Source organism: Bubalus kerabau, chromosome 1 (assembly GCF_029407905.1).
Source record: "Bubalus kerabau isolate K-KA32 ecotype Philippines breed swamp buffalo chromosome 1, PCC_UOA_SB_1v2, whole genome shotgun sequence".
Lineage (NCBI taxonomy): Eukaryota > Metazoa > Chordata > Mammalia > Artiodactyla > Bovidae > Bubalus > Bubalus kerabau.
This window is the reverse complement of record NC_073624.1, coordinates 161,215,613-161,233,809: the sequence shown is the minus strand read 5'-3', so window position 1 is coordinate 161,233,809 and position 18,197 is coordinate 161,215,613. Positions and strand designations below refer to the sequence as shown.

Sequence of the window (18,197 nt, the reverse complement as noted above, 5' to 3'; positions counted from 1 at the left end):
TACACACAAAAATGCAACATGATTTAAGGAAAAATCTACAGAGTACTGAAAAAAATAGGCAAGTCTGATCACAGGTTCTGCATCCCCTCTGGACTGGGAGCAGTGAGAGTGGCTGTGGGAAGGGATGTATGGACATGTCACTTACATTTTGCAGCTGGACATGATTCTTCACCAAGTTTTCGGACTTTGCCATTGTGCTAGATGCTTTGAGACTGTAGTTTTTACCATTATGTGGCTCTTTCAGCTGCTCTTGAATTTGTTTAGCTTGTTTCCTGCAAGTTTAAATAAATCCATGTATAAATAGTCACATAAATTTATGCCTATTTTTTTGAGGTTCATTCACTTCAACATCTATACTTGTCATTTTCTGTAGCAAGATAAACTCAGTTAACAAAGAGTCCTCCCTTCATTTTCAACCCCACCAAGAAATACTTGGCATTACCCATTAATAGCCAGGATTCACACCCCATGGCACTCTAAAGGCAGAAATGTAATGCATTGTCCTCACCCTACTGGATGTAAGCGGTCCTTAACCTTGAGTGCTCAACTGAAGAGAATTAGGAATGCTCTGAAGTTACAAGTAGACAACTTTGACACTTGGACCTAGCAGCCACATATAACATATTTGCAAAGTTATGTTTATATCTGTCCATTTCAGGTAGGTATAGCTTGACTGGATAACTTGCACACATGCCATAACAGGGGTCTATTTTCTTTTTTATAGTTTAAAAACACTTCATTTATTTTTACCATCTGCCCTGAATGCAGAATTTATTAGAACTTTGGTAAATAATATGAAAAAGTTAACTTTTGAAGGATTAATTTATAAGTAATAAAAATTAACTCTTGAAAGATGCCAAGCATCATCTGAAGTGCTTTACATGTCTTAGCTCACTTATTTTTCACAATAATTCTGTATGACAAGCCATTAATCCTACGCTTATTTAATAGATGAGAAAACTGAAGCACAGAGAAGTTAAATAATTTGTCCAAAGTCTAACAGCTAGACAGTGGTAGAGCTGGATTAGAACTGAATGAATCTGGCTGCATACTCCTCATTTTGAGGCACTACTCACGACTGTCAAACCACTTGCCTGTGGTCACGCTGCTTCTTGGTGGGAAGGCCAAGGCTATTCTCGGGTTTTGGATTCCAAGTTAATTACCCCTGCCTGCAAATGTGGAGTGACTGTTGTTTGAACCGTACAAAGTACTGCCTTATTAGCTGCTCTCCTAAGAGCTTTATGGCAATTAGCTATCAACACAAGACCCAGTACCCATGAAACAAACAAGCAAACAAATTTCACAGAATCATCTGCCCTAGACTTCTGCCTCGTTCCCCAGGGTCCACGCCAAGGATAGAGCCTTTGGTGGTGACTGTTCACCTTCTCTCCGTCTCTTGAAGTGAGTTTTTTGAGGCAGACATCCCTCTACACACCATGGGCTTGAGTATCAGAGGGACTGAGATTTGAATTCCAGCTCTGTGTCCCAACAGCTTTGCTTTGATTCCTCAAATCAAAATGACTGATTCCCCAAACTTCTGTGAGCCTCAGTTTCCTCCTCTGTCAATGGAGTTTGGATAAGCTCTCTTCCATAAATACTGTGGACACATGGAGAGTATTAATGTTACACTCCTCATCATTTAGTAAGCTTAGTTATATGGGCAGATGATGGAATCAGGACACTGGCTCAGAGATAAAAGAAGAGATCTTGTTAATTGCCTCTCTTACAAGCAAGTCACAGAATTGCTACAAGAATTGGAGGTCTGTGCATTATTATCTCCTCTGAATTTACAAAACTCGTGTGATGTCCTTCTGTTTAAATATTTCTTTTATCTTTTCAATTATTTAGGGGGCTTTTATCTCCAGTACTCTTAGTTGTTTTAATATACTTGTAATAATCTATCTACTTCCTAACAGCTAATCTCTAGCCTGTTGTTAGAAACAAATCTATCCTATCAGCATTTTAAGAAGCACAGGAAAGCCACAAAATCCTATCAGGGACTCACTGATGAAGCATATGGGAGATGAGGAAGTTCTACTGGAATAAATCATCAGGAAGCAGTAAAGGGGGCTTGACACAGAGGAAGAACATGATTGTTTTTCCAAGAATTAGCTGTAGAAATACTAAAGATCTTTTCAGGAATCCCCTAAGTCAGCGTTTGGGAAATGTAAACATGTAAAGGAATTTTCCTCATAAAAATGTCTGGTTGCATTTCCTAAATCCTTTTAATAATTTGCTTTCCTTTACCCCCCTCTTACCTTTGTCCTGACTCACTAATATTCCAGAACATATGGGCTTTCTTTTCTAACCTGCCTCCTTTTCTATCATCCCTCAGCTCTCTCAAGGCACACATTTTTGCCCTTTCATCCTCTCCTCAGCAGATGGGAACAAAGGGAAGTGGAAGCATCTGTCTGCAATGCCATCAGCTCTCTCAGGAGAGCAGTGGCTCTGGGGAAGACAAGATACAAGTACTACACGCTGGAACCCACTAGCCTAACAATGTCAGTGTGATTCTAGAGTTCAGTGGGTTTTAAGTTGCTCTGGGTCAATTCATCAGGAAGAAATGAGATGTACAGTGGTGGAATATCAGACCCAACAAGTCCAGCAGGAGATGTTGTTTGTGATGCTGCAGGTTGGCTCCCTGCGGAAGCAGACACTGAGATGGAGATCATGTGCAGGGTTTTTATTAGTGAGGTCTCTTAAGATCAACATCTGTGGAAAGTCAGTGAAGGAAGCAGGATGGGGCAGAAGGAGTTGGAATGTGATGCAGGCTCCAGTGAAAACCTCAGCAAATCCCACAGGGAGCTCTGAAGCTGGTGTGGCTTTCACCCCATGGTGGGGCAGTGGTCCAGGCCTTCAAAGCCTCACACTGACCTTCATCGGATGCTGGCTATCTCAGGTCAAGGAACTCTTATAACTGTGTACTAGCTTATATTAGTACTTATGTGTACTAGCTTATAACTGTGTGGGGACTAAGGCCGCCACAGATGAAGAGAATCATAGCATCATATCAGAACACCCATTGCCTGTCATTAGGTGCCTTGCTTTGTGATCTAAAATCTCTTCAGAGGATGATAACATACAGTCAGGGCAAGTTGTAGCACATCTGTTTTCTACTCGTAGCATCAGTTCCCCTTGTTCCTCCTGTGCTTTCCCAGTTGGGATAATTATTTGTCCCAGTTCCTGCTCCTGGAACATCTTTCCTGTTGGTGTTGTTTAGTCACTAAGTCGCGTCCAGATCTTTGTGACACCGTGGGCAGCAGCACGCCAGGCTTCCCTGTCCTTCACTATCGCCTGGAGCTTGCTCAGACTCATGTCCATAGAGTCGGTGATGCCATCCAACCACTGCATCCTCTGTGGCCCCCTTCTCCTCCTGCCCTCCATCTTTCCCAGCATCAGGGTCTTTTCCAATGAGTCGGCTCTTCTCATCAGGTGGCCAAAGTAATTGGAGTTTCAGCTTCAGGATCAGTCCTTCTAATGAATATTCAGGACTGATTTCCTTTAGGATTGAATGGTTTGAGCTCTTTGCTATCCAAGGAAGTCTCAACAGTCTTCTTCAGCATTACAGTTTGAAAGCATCAATTCTTCGGTGCTCAGCCTTTTTCAGTTCAACTCTCACATCCACCATTACTCCTGGAAAAACCACAGCTTTGACTATATGGAGCTTTGTAGGCAAAATGATATCTCTGCTTTTTAATATGCTGTTTAGGTTTGTCATAGCTTTCCTTCCGAGGAGCAAATGTCTTTTAATTTCATGCCTGCAGTTACCATCTGGAGCCCAAAATCGCCTCCAAAATCACTGTTTCCACTTTTTCCCCATCTATTCCACTCCCCCCACCCATGTATCTCTTTTCCTATTTCAATTCATTTTCAGAGTTCAATTATGTCTTGCATTTCCTAAGTCTAATACGGACTCCCGCTGCCAGCCTGATACTTCTTAGCCCATACGAGTTAAAAGTAAAAGGGAAATCTAGAAGAATTTATAGTTGCCATGTGAGCCGTATCAGCCAGATTTGAAAGGCTCAATTAATGGTTCCATTAACTACTTATAAGAATACTTGAACTTTTTGGAATTGATGAGAAAAGAATTTATTTCACTGTGACCTTCAAAGTAGTTGGAGTTCAAGTAACTCAGAAAGTTCTCTGAATTCAAGAAGGTGTTCCTCACTTCTACCTCCTCTTGTTACCTATGTTCAAACTTTCATTGGCTAATAATGTGCTGTGATATTCTATCGGGTGAGGTCATGCCATATCACAGATGACAAGAGAATGGAGAAAGGACCAGAGTGGCAGGACCTGAATAATTATGGGAAGTAGGAAAAATAACCAAGAGAATGTTTTGGTTAAGTCCTGATTCTCTCTGGGGTCAGTACATTCCAGTATATAGGATGGAGATTCAAGTGAGTTTATCAGGTAACTGATGATAGACATGTCCCAGAATCTGAGAAGACTTAGGACTTCCAAGATGAGTTTTTAAAAAAAGTATACACATGGAAAAAAAAATCTTATAATGTCTGAAAGTACAGAAAAAGTACAGCCTGCTATCCCCTGTTTATTCTTCTATCCCCAAGATTTCTGGAAGGAATTAGAATCCCAGGAATTAGGGCAAAGAAACTTGTGCCAAGGTGTTAAAAAAAATTTTACATCACTTTCAGCTATATAAGTTAGATGCTTGGTGTGCAATGTGGCCTTCCTCTCAGAGAAAAATAAAGGAAAACTATGCTTGGAAATTGCCCTAGAAGAAGGCAATATTCTCTAAGTCTCTGATGAGAACTACAGCTCCAGTTGGAAGAGTCTTCAAATTTCATTATTCCTTTGTTATTTTTAGACATATATATATAATAAATATGTGTCCTGGCTGGGCAGGCAGAAAGACAACAGCCTCCTCATTACTCATCTCCCACTGGTTCGGTCCCCTGCATCTCCCATTAGGCATTGAAAGTTGAACAGTGTTTCCATGCAAACCCCTGACACCTTGCTGAGCCCCAGGAGGATGTTCTCATCACTGAGCCCACTTGCAGCCCACGGAAGGTGAGGCTAACAGCTCTGAAGATAGAGATCCTCTAGTTACCCAGCTGCTCTCTGTTCCTGTGACTGTCGTTATCAGTCTTTTCTTTAAGTGTGGTACAACTACAGATTATACTCCAAAAATAAGTGATTAACTACTTCTTCATAGTAATTTGCATATTGTTAAATACACAGCTTTCTCCCACACAGCACTTGCAAGGTGACTCTCCTAATGCTCTGCTGAGTGTGATTAACCCTCTCGTGCTCAGGGAACTCTACTCACCTTGTAGCTACCCTGCCTGTAAGTTCCAGTGTGTAGACACCCTAGGTGTTAACAACAACAGCCCTTCAATGAGTATTTACTTTTTAAAAACTATGCTGCCTTCTTTACAGTATTATCCCACTAATCCTTAAATTCTCTAAGGTAGACATTATTTTTGGCCATATGTTGGCTATATTTTACCAAAATGGAAATCAAGACTGAATGTAATTTCCCTAATAATACTGAATAAGCAAGTGGCAGACTGAAGATGTGAATACAGCTTAGGCTGATGCATGTAAAATCCTGACCACGAAACCATGTAGCCTGTTAAGAACATAAAGAGCTATGGACTTCAGCAGGGCATGGCATTCCTGATTCACCTCAAGCACTTTCACCGTCTGGGGGAGGACCACACGAGTCAACATGCTGGGTGGTGAACAGCATGCAGTTTAAAGTAGAATTGTAGAAATGCAAAGACCTGCTGTCAATTTCCTACTGTGGGGCTTTGACAAATCAATACTTTACAATCAAATTCTGATGTGATTTGAAAAATTGAGCAATAATGCATAATTTCAGTTGTTGTGAGGATTGGGAGATAATGAATGAAAAGCCCAGTATCCCTGATAAAGTGTTCAAAACTGAACACTAACAACTACCACAGCCAAGAGTTGCTTAGGAGAAACAATGATGAAATACAATGTGGTACCCTGGGTGGGGAACAACAGCGAAAAAGCACATGAGGTAAAAACTAAGGAAATATGGAAATATGAACTTCAGTTAGTAACACTATTATTCCACTATTGTTCCACTGTTTGCAACAAAGGCAACATACTAAGGAAAGACATTAAAAATAGGGGAAATTGTGTCTGGGGTACATTGGATCTATCTGTATTATTTTCATGGCAATTCCAAAAATCTAAACCTATTCTGAAATAGTTTATTAAAAATAATAGTTCCTAATTTTGGATTCATATCTGAGTCTCCATTATTTCTTAAAATTGCTGTTCTTTTTAAAGATCGACATACACAACATGCAGACAGGTATCACAGACTATATTGGGAAACGGATCCATTTTTAGAAGGGCAAATGGGTAGAAAAGTACAAGTCCAAAGAAAAGCAATTACTTGTTGGCCTGGATTCCAGACAAGCTGTAGGAACAGAATCTATGCCAACTTCTCAAGGCCTATCTACCTTACAAGAAACCAAGCAATATATTATTTTTATCTGTATTTCTTAAGGGCAAATTATGTCATTTACATAAATAAAATACCTCTGTCAATGTTATTTGTGACATGTATATGTAAGCATATATGTATATACACATACATACTTATAAATACATATTTTTAATTCTACTTTACCAGTCAGAAAAAAAAAAACAAACCCAATGCTTTTGGCAGAAGATTTGGTTTCTTGGCAAGTTAAGCATAGGGCATATTCTAGATGTCCATACTAACTGGTGAACCAAGGTAAATTTTATAGTGTTCATATTTCACATTTGGCTAAAACCTTTATGGGTATCAAATAAAACACTATAAAAGGAATAGAGTTGTTTCTTTTTTTTAATAAAAGGTTAGGTGTTCAGCAGTGACCTCTCTTTTCAGAAGAGTTAACTCCTTACTGACAGGCTGATGTTGAGCCTTTAATTCTGGCAGGCCATCAAAAAATGCAAAGAACATAGAGTGTTCATGATCACAGAGAAGAATGATCACTATGTGCATAAAAGATGAAGCACACACACACACACACACATGTATAGACACTCTGTACACACTCACCCCAGGCTACAAAAGATTCAGAGTCATTTAAGGATGTCTGATAGGCCCATTTGCACAAAATCCTTCTGCCTAGAGCTCAGACTGAGAACTTAAAGAAAGACAAAGTGCTTCCTCTGAGAAGTAACCTTTTAACACTTGAGAGAAATAGTCTTACTTGCTTTTGAAGTAGAACGCTGCACAGAACACGCCCACGATGACAATTCCAAAGATGATACATGAAATTGACAGCACCTGCCTTTGATAAACTTCTTCACTCTCTGCGAATTCAAAAAAGAGAATTAGAACGGAAGTTAGCATGGCTCAGCAGACACAATCTCCATAGTTAATACAACTATGAGCTGGTAGGAGCCTTTCAAAGCCAAGTTTTTTTGCCCCTATCGTCAATAGGAAAACACGAGGGCATTGCTACAATTCAGTGTCTTTGCAATGGTCTACAGGACAGCTGTTATTTTTTTGTATCTGCATGGCTAAATAGAACTCATGTATGGATATCACAAATATGAACATTATCAAAAGAATTTTCATGACTTTAAGACATACTGGGAGCATTTAAACATGATGGTGGGGTCCCAAATAATCTGCTATCAGAAATTTCCTATTCCAGTGGTGGCCTCCAATTTATGTGATACTGATGACGGTGTTTTCTGATTTGGTGCCTGGCTGTCAGTCTCCCATTCATCCACCTGCTGTGACTGACATCATGCATGAAAAAGGGCTTCAATGTAACATGTGAATATTTACTTAGTCATCCTGTGACCTGCTCAGTACCAATAATCTGGCAAAATAACCTCAACCTCTACTACCAAGGTTATATCTTAGAGCTTCTTAATGCAAAAAACAAGAATTCAAAAACAAACCATTTCAATTTTTGGACATTAACATTTATACTTCTAGCACACTTTCTGAAATACGTCTACTGCAACAGTTCTTTCATCTCATCAAGACCTTTCATCCATAGGTCTCAGAACTTTCTGTTAATTATCCTCCTCTTGTCTTCATTAATTTCTTTACATTGCACAAGAGTCTATGGTCTATTTACCTTCCTTCCTTCCTTCTCCCTCCCACTGTCTTTCATCTTTCCTCCTTTCCTTTCTTCTTCCTTTTGGTATTCCTCCCTCCCTCTTCCCTCCTTCCTTCTCTCTTTTTTCCCTTCCATCCATCCATTCATCATGCACTGTATCTTCTCTTTGGATATGACTGTACATTTTAAAGTTTTTTGTTGTTGTTGTTGTTGCTGTTGTTCCTTCAGTAGTATATTAGGAAACAATGTACTACAAGAACTATTCTCCTCTCCCCTCTTAGGCTTTATTTCCATTTTTAATGTCTTTATTCAGACTGGAGTATAAAAAAAAATAAAGAAAGAAAGCAAACCTAAGAGAATATCACATTATCCACATTTTTGAATAAATGAAAAGGGGCAATTATGTGGCCCTGGCAAGACTTGGTTGACATTTAAATTGGGAAAGATTCAAATTAAAGAGAAAAACAGTATGTCATTGAGACCTTGTTTGGACATATACCATCTTAAAGAATGTCATTCTTTTCACCCCCACATTTGTAAGCTCATTAAATCTTCCAAGTGAACTTGGAAACAAGTAAGTAGATCTACCAACTTATAAAGAATTTCATTTCACTAAATTGCTCTGAGTTGGTGACTCTAACGGACTAAGTATGACTTACAGATAATAATCTACTCCACCCTGCTTCTGCAAATAAAAAGAACTATGAAAATGGTGGATAATAGTACCTATGAAAACAAAAGAGGTAAGACTGTGTTCACTACAAGAATGATTTCTGCATAAAATCAACAGGGTGTTTTTGTTCATTTTTTGAATCTAGTCAAATATAGCTTGGGGGAATGCACAAAATCAATTCTGAGTTTAAATCAAGAGTGAAATTAAAACTCCAAAGACTGTGAATGGATTTATAGACCCGATGGAGTTACAGCGCCAGTACTCTCAACGCCTTTGGTTCAGAGTGCTGAACAAGAACAAGCCTGGAGAGGGCCAGGGAGCAAGGGGCTGGAGTCTGGCAATTTTTGCATTTGACTTTCATTTTAGCCACCTCTGATATGAGTAACAAAAGATATATTACTTTACCTTTATAAATTTTAATTTCTATCTAAATAAAGGCAGTGATATAAAATGCTGACTGTAATAAATGTTGTAACAAGGAGGTTTATAATCTGACAAAAGATATCACATGGAAAATTGACCTATTCACAGAGTCCAGAGATTTTAAATATAAAACAGGATCCAATTAGGCAAGAGGAATAGGGATGGGCAAAGTGGTCCAGGAAGAGAAGACAATTTGTGCAAAGGCTCTTTGCTAGGATATAAAATGGCAGGTTCGGGAATCTGGACGGTTTTTACTCTACCATTGGGCCTTTGCAAAAGTTATTTTCTATTCCCCACCAGCTTAGCTTCCCAGTTGGTGCCAGTGGTAATGAATCCACCTGCCAAGGCAGGCAACATAAGGGACACAGGTTTGATCCCTGGGTTGGGAGATCCCTGGAGGAGGAAATGGCAAGCTACTCTGGCGTTCTTGCATGGAGATCTCTCCATGGACAGAGGAGCCTGCTGGGCTACAGTTCATGGAGTTGCAAGGAATCAGACACAACTGAGTGAGCATGTGCACATTGCACACACAAGCTTAGGAGAGCAACACGGAGACAACAGGGACATGGTATACAATGAGCATGTCTTTACAACAGCAGAAAGGCACTGAAAAATTAGAAACAGGAGAGGGATGTGATAATATTCACATTTTTCCCCCTGAAATTTACAGAAAAGATTAGGAAGGGTTAAGTAAATGCAGAGTCCTATTAGAGGGCTATTATATCAGCTTAGACATCATGAGAAACACTGGGATGGAAGAAGCACAAGCTGGAAACAAGACTGCTGGGAGAAATATCAATAATCTCAGATATGCAGATGACACCACCCTTATGGCAAAAAGTGAAGAGGAACTAAAAAGCCTCTTTTTAGTGGAGAGTGAAAAAGTTGGCTTAAAGCTCAACATTCAGAAAACGAAGATCCTGGCATCTGGTCCCATCACTTCATGACAAATAGATAGGGAAACAGTGGAAACAGTGGCTGACTTTATTTTTTGGGGCTCCAAAATCAATTCAGATGGTGACTGCAGCCATGAAATTAAAAGAGGCTTATTCCTTGGAAGGAAAGGTATCACCAACCTAGATAGCATATTCAAAAGCAGAGACATTACTTTGCCAACAAAGGGCCGTCTAGTCAAGGCTATGGTTTTTCAGTGGTCATGTATGGATGTGAGAGTTGGACTGTGAAGAAAGCTGAGCGCAGAAGAATTGATGCTTTTGAATTGTGGTGTTGGAGAAGACTCTTGAGAGTCCCTTGGAATGCAAGGAGGTCCAACCAGTCCATTCTGAAGGAGATCAGCCCTGGGATTTCTTTGGAAGGAATGATGCTAAAGCTGAAACTCCAATACTTTGGCCACTTCATGTGAAGAGTTGACTCATTGGAAAAGACCCTGATGCTGGGAGGGATTGGGGGCAGAAAGAGAAGGGGACAACAGAGAATGAGATGGCTGGATGGCATTGCCGACTCAATGCACATGAGTTTGAGTAGACTCCGGAGTTGGTGATGGACAGGGAGGCCTGGCGTGCTGCGATTCATGGGGTCGCAAAGAGTCGGACATGACTGAGTGACTGAGCTGAACTGAACTGAGACATGATGGATACTTCTATGATAACAGTAACAACCATGATGAGCAGTTAAAAAAAAAAAGGTGAAAGCAGTTAAGTTGAAAAGACTTAATGGACTAGACAATGATACTCTTAACTAAGATGGAGTATATCAGAGAGGAATCAGACTTATAAAGAAAGATATCAAATTCAGTGTTGGACTTATGCATGTATGTGCTGGTCACTCAGTCATGCTTGACTCTTTTCAACTCCATGGACTGTGGCCCACCAGGATTTTCTGTCCATGGGATTTTCCAGGCAAGAATACTGGAGTGGGTTGCCATGTCCTTCTCCAGGGGATCTTCCCAACCCAGGGATCAAACCCAGATATCCTGCATTGCAGGCAGATTCTTTACTGTCTGGGGAAGCCCAGTGTTGGACTTGGTGAGTTTTTAAAAACCTATAACATATCCAACTAGAGGTGTAAGGTAGACATTTAAATATACAGATTTGAGTTAAGATAAAATGACAGAGTTCCAGATATAAATATTCAGGGTTATGCATATACTTAAACCAAGTGTGTTGATAAGACAGCCCCAGGAGAAAATATAGAGTACTAAGGGAAGAATGTCTAAGATAGAGCTTTGAGAGACTCAAAAATTTCATGGAAGGGTAGAAGAGGATGCTGTAGAGCAGATAAAAAAAAAACAAAAAAAAAAAACAAAAAAAAAAAACAGATCGGCCAACCAGGAAAGGATTAAAAAAAAAAAAAGAAAACACACAACAACAGTAAAATATGACAATATCATAGAATAAAACATACGGAATTTTTCTAGAAGAATAGGCTATTGAATGTTTCTGAAAAGGCAAATAAAATATGGTCCTTTAATTCAGTGATGTAGAGGTTCCTGCAGAATCTGCATGAGCAATTTGATGGAATCGCGAGAGCAGCCCGCACAATGCCCTGGGGTCTCTGTCGTGTAACATACTGTAAGGCAAATGCTCTTTCTTCAGACCTACCACATATTCCATCACTCGGCCTGGATTGAGAGTCTAGAATTCTAGCCCGACTCTAGAAAGCAGAGAATGCCTTATTTATAATGAGGCTACCATTACCTTCATTGCATAAGCATTGTGAGGATTGAGTGAATTAAAATATACTGAGTATTGCAGTGCCTAACTAGGAATAATCATAAAGTATTAGGCAGAATCATATGAAATTGCCATGGGGGGCAATAAATGGTTGGACATTGACCATTTAATTTGGCTCCATCTAATGTATGGTAGGGAGAAGAAAATGGCAACTCACTCTAGTATCCTTGCTTGGAAAATCCCATGGATGGAGGAGCCTGTTAGGCTACAGTCCATGGGGTCATGAAGAGTCAGACATGACTGAGTGACTTCACTTTCACTTTTCACTTTCATGCATTGGAGAAGGAAATGGCAACCCACTCGTGTTCTTTCCTGGAGAATCCCAGGGACGGGGGAGCCAGGTGGGCTGCCATCTATGGGGTCACACAGAGTCAGACACTACTGAAGCAACTTAGCAGCAGCAGCAGCAGCAATGTACGGTAAAGGACTTACTTTACTATTCTAGGGAATATCAACATTTTTGCATTTCATTAATGCAAACATATTATGAAGTCATTTTTGAGGGCAAAAACCAGTCTCTCATTCGACAGGAATTAGTAAAGGTTGTTTGCATTGTCTCTCAATTCTGTACCATTTCCTCTTCTGTTGTACACAGGACTCGCTCTTGATCATATTTCATATTATCAAGATGGAAACAGAGAAAGTAGTAATGTTATGGTGAGTTTTTAGAAACTGACATTGGACAAGTGGAAGAAAATCATTTGGGCAAGCAGCCTACCCCAAAACTCTGAAAAACACCATGCTGCCCCGTGCTGATCCCTCTCTTCTCTTGAACCCACCTCACTCAGGAAGCAGTGTGGTTGACTGGTGTGAACCCCTCTGTTTAAACACCAGCTAGAACTGTTTTCATCTTCTTTCATCTATTGTCTTTATCAATAATGGGGAAAATACTACGCACTTCACATATTTGTTCAACATGTGCTTTATATGTGTGTATGCTGCTGCTACTGCTAAGTCACTTCAGTCGTGTCCGACTCTGTGCAACCCCATAGACAGCAGCCCACCAGGCTCCCCTGTCCCTGGGATTCTCCAGGCAAGAGTACTGGAGTGGGGTGCCATTGCCTTCTCCAATGTGTATGCTAGTTGTGTCCAATACTTTGTGACCCTATGGATAGTAACCTGCCAGGGTCATCTGTACATAGGACTTTCCAGGCAAGAAATACTGGAGTGAGTTGCCTGTCCTCTCCTAGGATCGACTCATCTCTCTTGTGTCTCCTGCATTGGCAGACAGATTCTTTACCACTGAGCCACCTGGGAAGCCAGGAAAACACAAATAAAGGGGCTGAGTGGCATGTAATGGATACATAAAATGCCAGTTTCCTTCCTTTCCCCCTTTTCTCCTGAAGCCAGCATTGAAGCAAACAAAACAAAGCAACTGCTTTTAAAAGACTCTATCTCTCTTATGCAAAACTCACCTCACCCACAGGCAGTCAGTGATTTGCTATCTTGGGGTCTCTCTCCCTGTGCCCTGAGATGTATACTGAAGGAATTTATTTTTATATCATTTTCTTTACTCATGGTTCCTTTTAATTTTACTTGTGGTGATTGAATTTTTCCACTAGTAATTTTGAATTTCCTAGCTAGAGACGGTCCCATCACTTCATGGCAAATAGATGGGGAAACACTGGAAACAGTGATAGATTTTATTTTCTTGGGCTCCAAAATCACTGCAGATGATTACTGCAGCCATGAAATAAAAAAAAAAAAACAAAAACAAAAACACAAAAACCGCTTGTTCCTTGGAAGAAAAGCGATGACAAACCTAGACAGCATATTAAAAAGCAGAGACATTACTTTGCACACAAATGTCCATAGAGTCTAAATTATGGTTTTTTCCAGTAGTCAGGTATGGATGTGAGAGTTGACACATAAAGAAGGCTGAGTACCAAAGAACTGATGCTTTTAAACTGATCTTGGAGAAGACTCTTGACAGTCCCTTGGATTGCTAGGACATCAAACCAGTCGATCCTAAAGGAAATCAACCCTGAATCTTCATGGGAAGGACTGATGCTGAAGCTGAAGCTCCAATACGCTGGCCACCTGATGTGAAGAGCTGACACATTAGAAAAGACCCTGATGCTAGGAAAGATGGAAGGCAGGAGGAGAAGGGGACGACAGAGGATGAGATGGCTGGATAGCATCACTGATTCAATGGACATGAGTTTAAGCAAGCTCTGGGAGATGGTGAAGGACAAGCAAGCCTGGCATGCTGCAATCCATGGGGTCACAAAGAGTCGGACATAACTGAGCAACTGAACTGCAACAACAACCCAGATATTTTAGCAGATGCAATGCAAGTGTTCCTCTTTGGGGAAGGGCTACGTCTTTCGCGCTCTCCCCCATACTGACTCTTTGAGAAGGAAAGTGTGCTCCTGATCCCTAGAGACCCAGGATCCTTGGAAAAACTGTGGGTATAGCACTGTTTGCTAAACCATGAGACAGCTCACAGCTTAGGTCCTAATGTGCAAGGCTGCTTTTGGAAGCTGTAGCAGTCTTTAGCATACTAAAAATCTCCCTGTGAATCCTTGTTAAGCTCTACTACATTAAAAAAAAAAAAAAAAAAAGATGCCCAAAGAAAATTATAACCTCAGTTTTTATATAGCATTTCCTACTGGATAGCTTGATATTAAGGATAGAAGTGTGAGTGACAGCAGCCCTGTATCTGTGAAAGAATGGACATGTTCTACAAGGCAGCCCCACATCCCTTCCAAATATGGAGCCCTAGGATCGCACCATCTCTTGGGGATCTTTCCTTTGTATCATCAGTTTTACTTAAGTCTGTAAGAGACAAAACTCAAGCATGATTTCCTGATATGAACTGGCATCCAAGTAATGGGAAGCTTAAACCTGGACACACACACACACACACACACACACACACACCTGTAAGCTTGTAAGTCATATATAGGAGCAAAAGCTTTTCTCTAGACCACCTCATAGTCAATATATGCAAATAAGATCCTTTTTGATGCCACCAGTAGGTATAAAATGGAAGCATAATTACTCTGATAGTACATTATAAAAGTCAACCTATCAATATCACCAGGGTTCTGTCTTATTCAGGTATTCATTATCAGAAGCCCTGAAGATAAATGTCTACACAGAGAAACAAAAGTCAGTATAAGACAACAAATTCACTAATGATCTCACCATTTATGAAATTATCTTCATTCTAGTTTTTCTCCATGCCTAATTCTAGCATTTATTTCTATTCATTAAGTCAACCTCATAATCAAGCTAGGTCAGTCTCTCCCTGATTGTAAACCTCCGAAATTTTGTCCTCATTTAAACTGGATTAAGCTTAAGTAGATTTACTGCAGTTTTAATTATTCTTGGAACAAGAGAGCCTCTTCCCAATTTTGTTCTTAAATAACAACAAATGCTGGGGATATATTAAAATATTAGGAGCTTACAAGGAACTGCAAATGAAGCATGATAGGGAAAAAGAATGAAAGGACAGAACATATTTAGAATGTTATAAACTGTGATTTTCCCTTTTCAAATTGAAGACAAAAATGACCAAATGTCAAATGGCCTGATTACTGCACTCTTAAAGAAAAGAAAAAATTAAGGTGAAAGAGATCCTGAAGGCAAATGAAATGGGTGCTCACCTTGAGATCAATGAGATTAAACACACACTGGCAGGGAGGAACACTGATAGAGTAAGTGATGAGAATATCAGCAAGACAGAACAAATGACCTAGCCTCACTGCAATGATCTCCAAGAATGTTGCTTGGGGGAAAATCCAGCTCAAGCATCTGAATAGAGATGCTAAGATTACCAGGAAGTACTGAAATGTTCCATATATTTAGCATGGTGCTATTTCTACCTGGAAGCCCCTTTCTTCTCCCTACTTGCAGAACTCCTACTATTATGGGCGATTCATGTTCCCCATAAGATCCATGAAGTTCTAACCCCAATACCTATAAATATGAACTTCTTTGGATATAGGGTTTTTGCAGATTATCAAGTTGAGGTCATTAGGATGTACCCTAACCCAATATTGCTGTGTCTTCATCAAAGAGAGAAATTTGGACACAGACATACATGCACAAGGAGAATGTCAAATGAAGATGGAAGCAGAGTTTGAGATGATGTACCCACAAGCCGAGGATAAACATTGCCAGGAAACCACCAGAAGGCAGGAGGCAGGCAGGAAAGATGCTTCCTCACAGCCTTAAGAAAGAACAAACCCCACCTACACCTTGATCTTGGACTTCTGGCCTCCAGAGCTACGAGACAATACATTTCTGTTTGACCATCAATTTATGATACTTTGTTATGGGCAAGCTCAGCAAACTAACATAGCCACTAATTCATGAATACTATTGGAATAAATACTATACAATGTAAATACTGTCAGATCTGAAAACTCTTCTCAAGTGCCCATGTTTATCCATTTGGTATCTTTTCCTAACTGCCCTGTCTTGTGCCAAAGATGCACATATCTGTTTTCCTGCAGCCCAGTCTGCATGCATGCATGCTAAGTTGCTGCAGTCATGTCCGACTCTTTGAGACTCTTTGCGACTTTAGCCCGCCAGGCCCCTCTGTCTACAGGATTCTTCAGGCAAGAATACTGGAATGGGTTGCCATTCCCTTCTCCAGAGGATCTTCCTGACCCAGGGATTGAAACTGTGTCTCCTGAGGCTCCTGCGTTATAGGCAGAATCTTTATCATTGAGCTACCCGGGAAGCTCCTGGCCCAGTCTGAGAGGCCCACAAAGGCAAGGGCATCTTCATTACTGCATTCAACCTGGCTTGTGCTTGTTCTGTACAAGGGAGGGTACTCAGCAGGCTTTTTTTGAATTCATCAGCTTCTGGTTTGCATGTCTAATGACATTGTTCTGGTTAAGCCCTCTGCCTGGTAGGGTAGGTAATAAAAAGAGGCAACATTTTCTTGGGAGGATCCTCAGGGATTTATTCTGTTGCTCTTTGCTATTCCACTGTGGAAAGGCATCATTTAAAATACTTTGAAAACATAAAATAATTACTTCATAATAAAATGTTAATGTTCAAAATTATATTTTATCTTATTCCCGTACAATGTGCTTTGAGATGTGCATTATACATAAAATCTGATATTTAAGGAGAAAAAGCAGTTTAAAATCATAAACACATTTACTCTCAACCTGTAATTTTGTTTTCTTCCCCCACACTCCCCACCAAATATAAACCTTTCCTATAACAATCCCTTATCTCTCTCCTTCCTTTCCCAAACAGTATAGCTCTGACTGACTATAGATAAGTGAATACTATGAAAGGAAAACAAAATGAAAAGCCCTGGGTCTTCTCATTGGTGTGTTTAACATGCATTGGCTTTCCAAGTGCAATTTCTCCCACAAATAAATTTAAGTAAAAGCAAATTGAATCAAAATAAATCTATTGGTAAGTTTTCAATACCAGTCTGGGTTGCCACATCCTTCTCCAGGGGATCTTCCTGACCTGAGGGATTGAACCCATAGCTCCTTCATCAGCAGGTAGATACTTTACCATAAAGTCATCAGGATAGAGGAGCCTGGCTGGTTACAGTCCATGAGGGTTACAAAAGAGTTGGACATGAGTTAGCAACTAAACAATAATAACAAAGAACTTTCAATGCTAACATAAAACCAGTCTCTTACTTTTGGCTTCACTGTTAAAAGATCCGAGAACTCCACTTTCCCTAAACCTGTGATAACTGTCCCCAAATCCATACCCTTAACACCAGTTTTGTCTCTTAGGATTCACTGTTCATTGGCAAAGTCACATTCTAAGAGCAAGACATGTGACATGTGACTTGGAATGATAACATGTTATTTTCATGACAATGGGGAGAATCTGATTTAGAGATTTATAGGAATTTTAACTGTTTGACCTGTTTTGATAGAGTAAGAAATCTAATTCACTAAATTCATTTCAACCTTGCTTCACAGAACATTCAGCCCCAAAGTAACACCCAGCACTTTCCAGTCTGGTTTAATGGATCTCCATTTCCCTCAGCTAGGCAAGATGTTAAAGGAGTGACCTGGCATGATCTAAAACATCATCGGCAAAGTCAGCTGTACAAACAGCTTAAAGATCATGCCAGGTCACTACCAATACTTAAGGCAATAGGAGTTAGATCCCTTTAATTTACAGCTTACAATCATAATGGAGACAGTATTATTCAACATGGAATATCCATAAAAATATTAGTAAAATGCCCATCAGCAGATGAATGAACAAAGAAGATATACATATGTATATAGTCAAAGCTATGGTTTTTCCAATAGTCATGTATGGATGTGGGAGTTGGACCATAAAGAAGGCTGAGAGCCAAGAATTGATGCCTTTAAACTATGATGTTGGAGGAGACTCTTG

General features: G+C 40.0%; 1 protein-coding gene across 4 annotated transcripts in view; it reads right to left on the bottom strand.

The window, feature by feature from the left end:
- Positions 1-18,197, bottom strand: part of NRG3 (neuregulin 3) — a 1,228,440-nt gene that overhangs the window by 39,151 nt on the left and 1,171,092 nt on the right. For all 4 annotated transcript variants that reach the window (XM_055537827.1, XM_055537834.1, XM_055537844.1 and 1 more), the window contains exons 5-6: positions 7,203-7,305; positions 146-272 (exon numbers count right to left, since the gene is read on the bottom strand). In XM_055537827.1, coding sequence (XP_055393802.1) covers positions 146-272; positions 7,203-7,305 — 230 coding nt within the window. The remainder of the gene's footprint in view (positions 1-145; positions 273-7,202; positions 7,306-18,197) is intronic.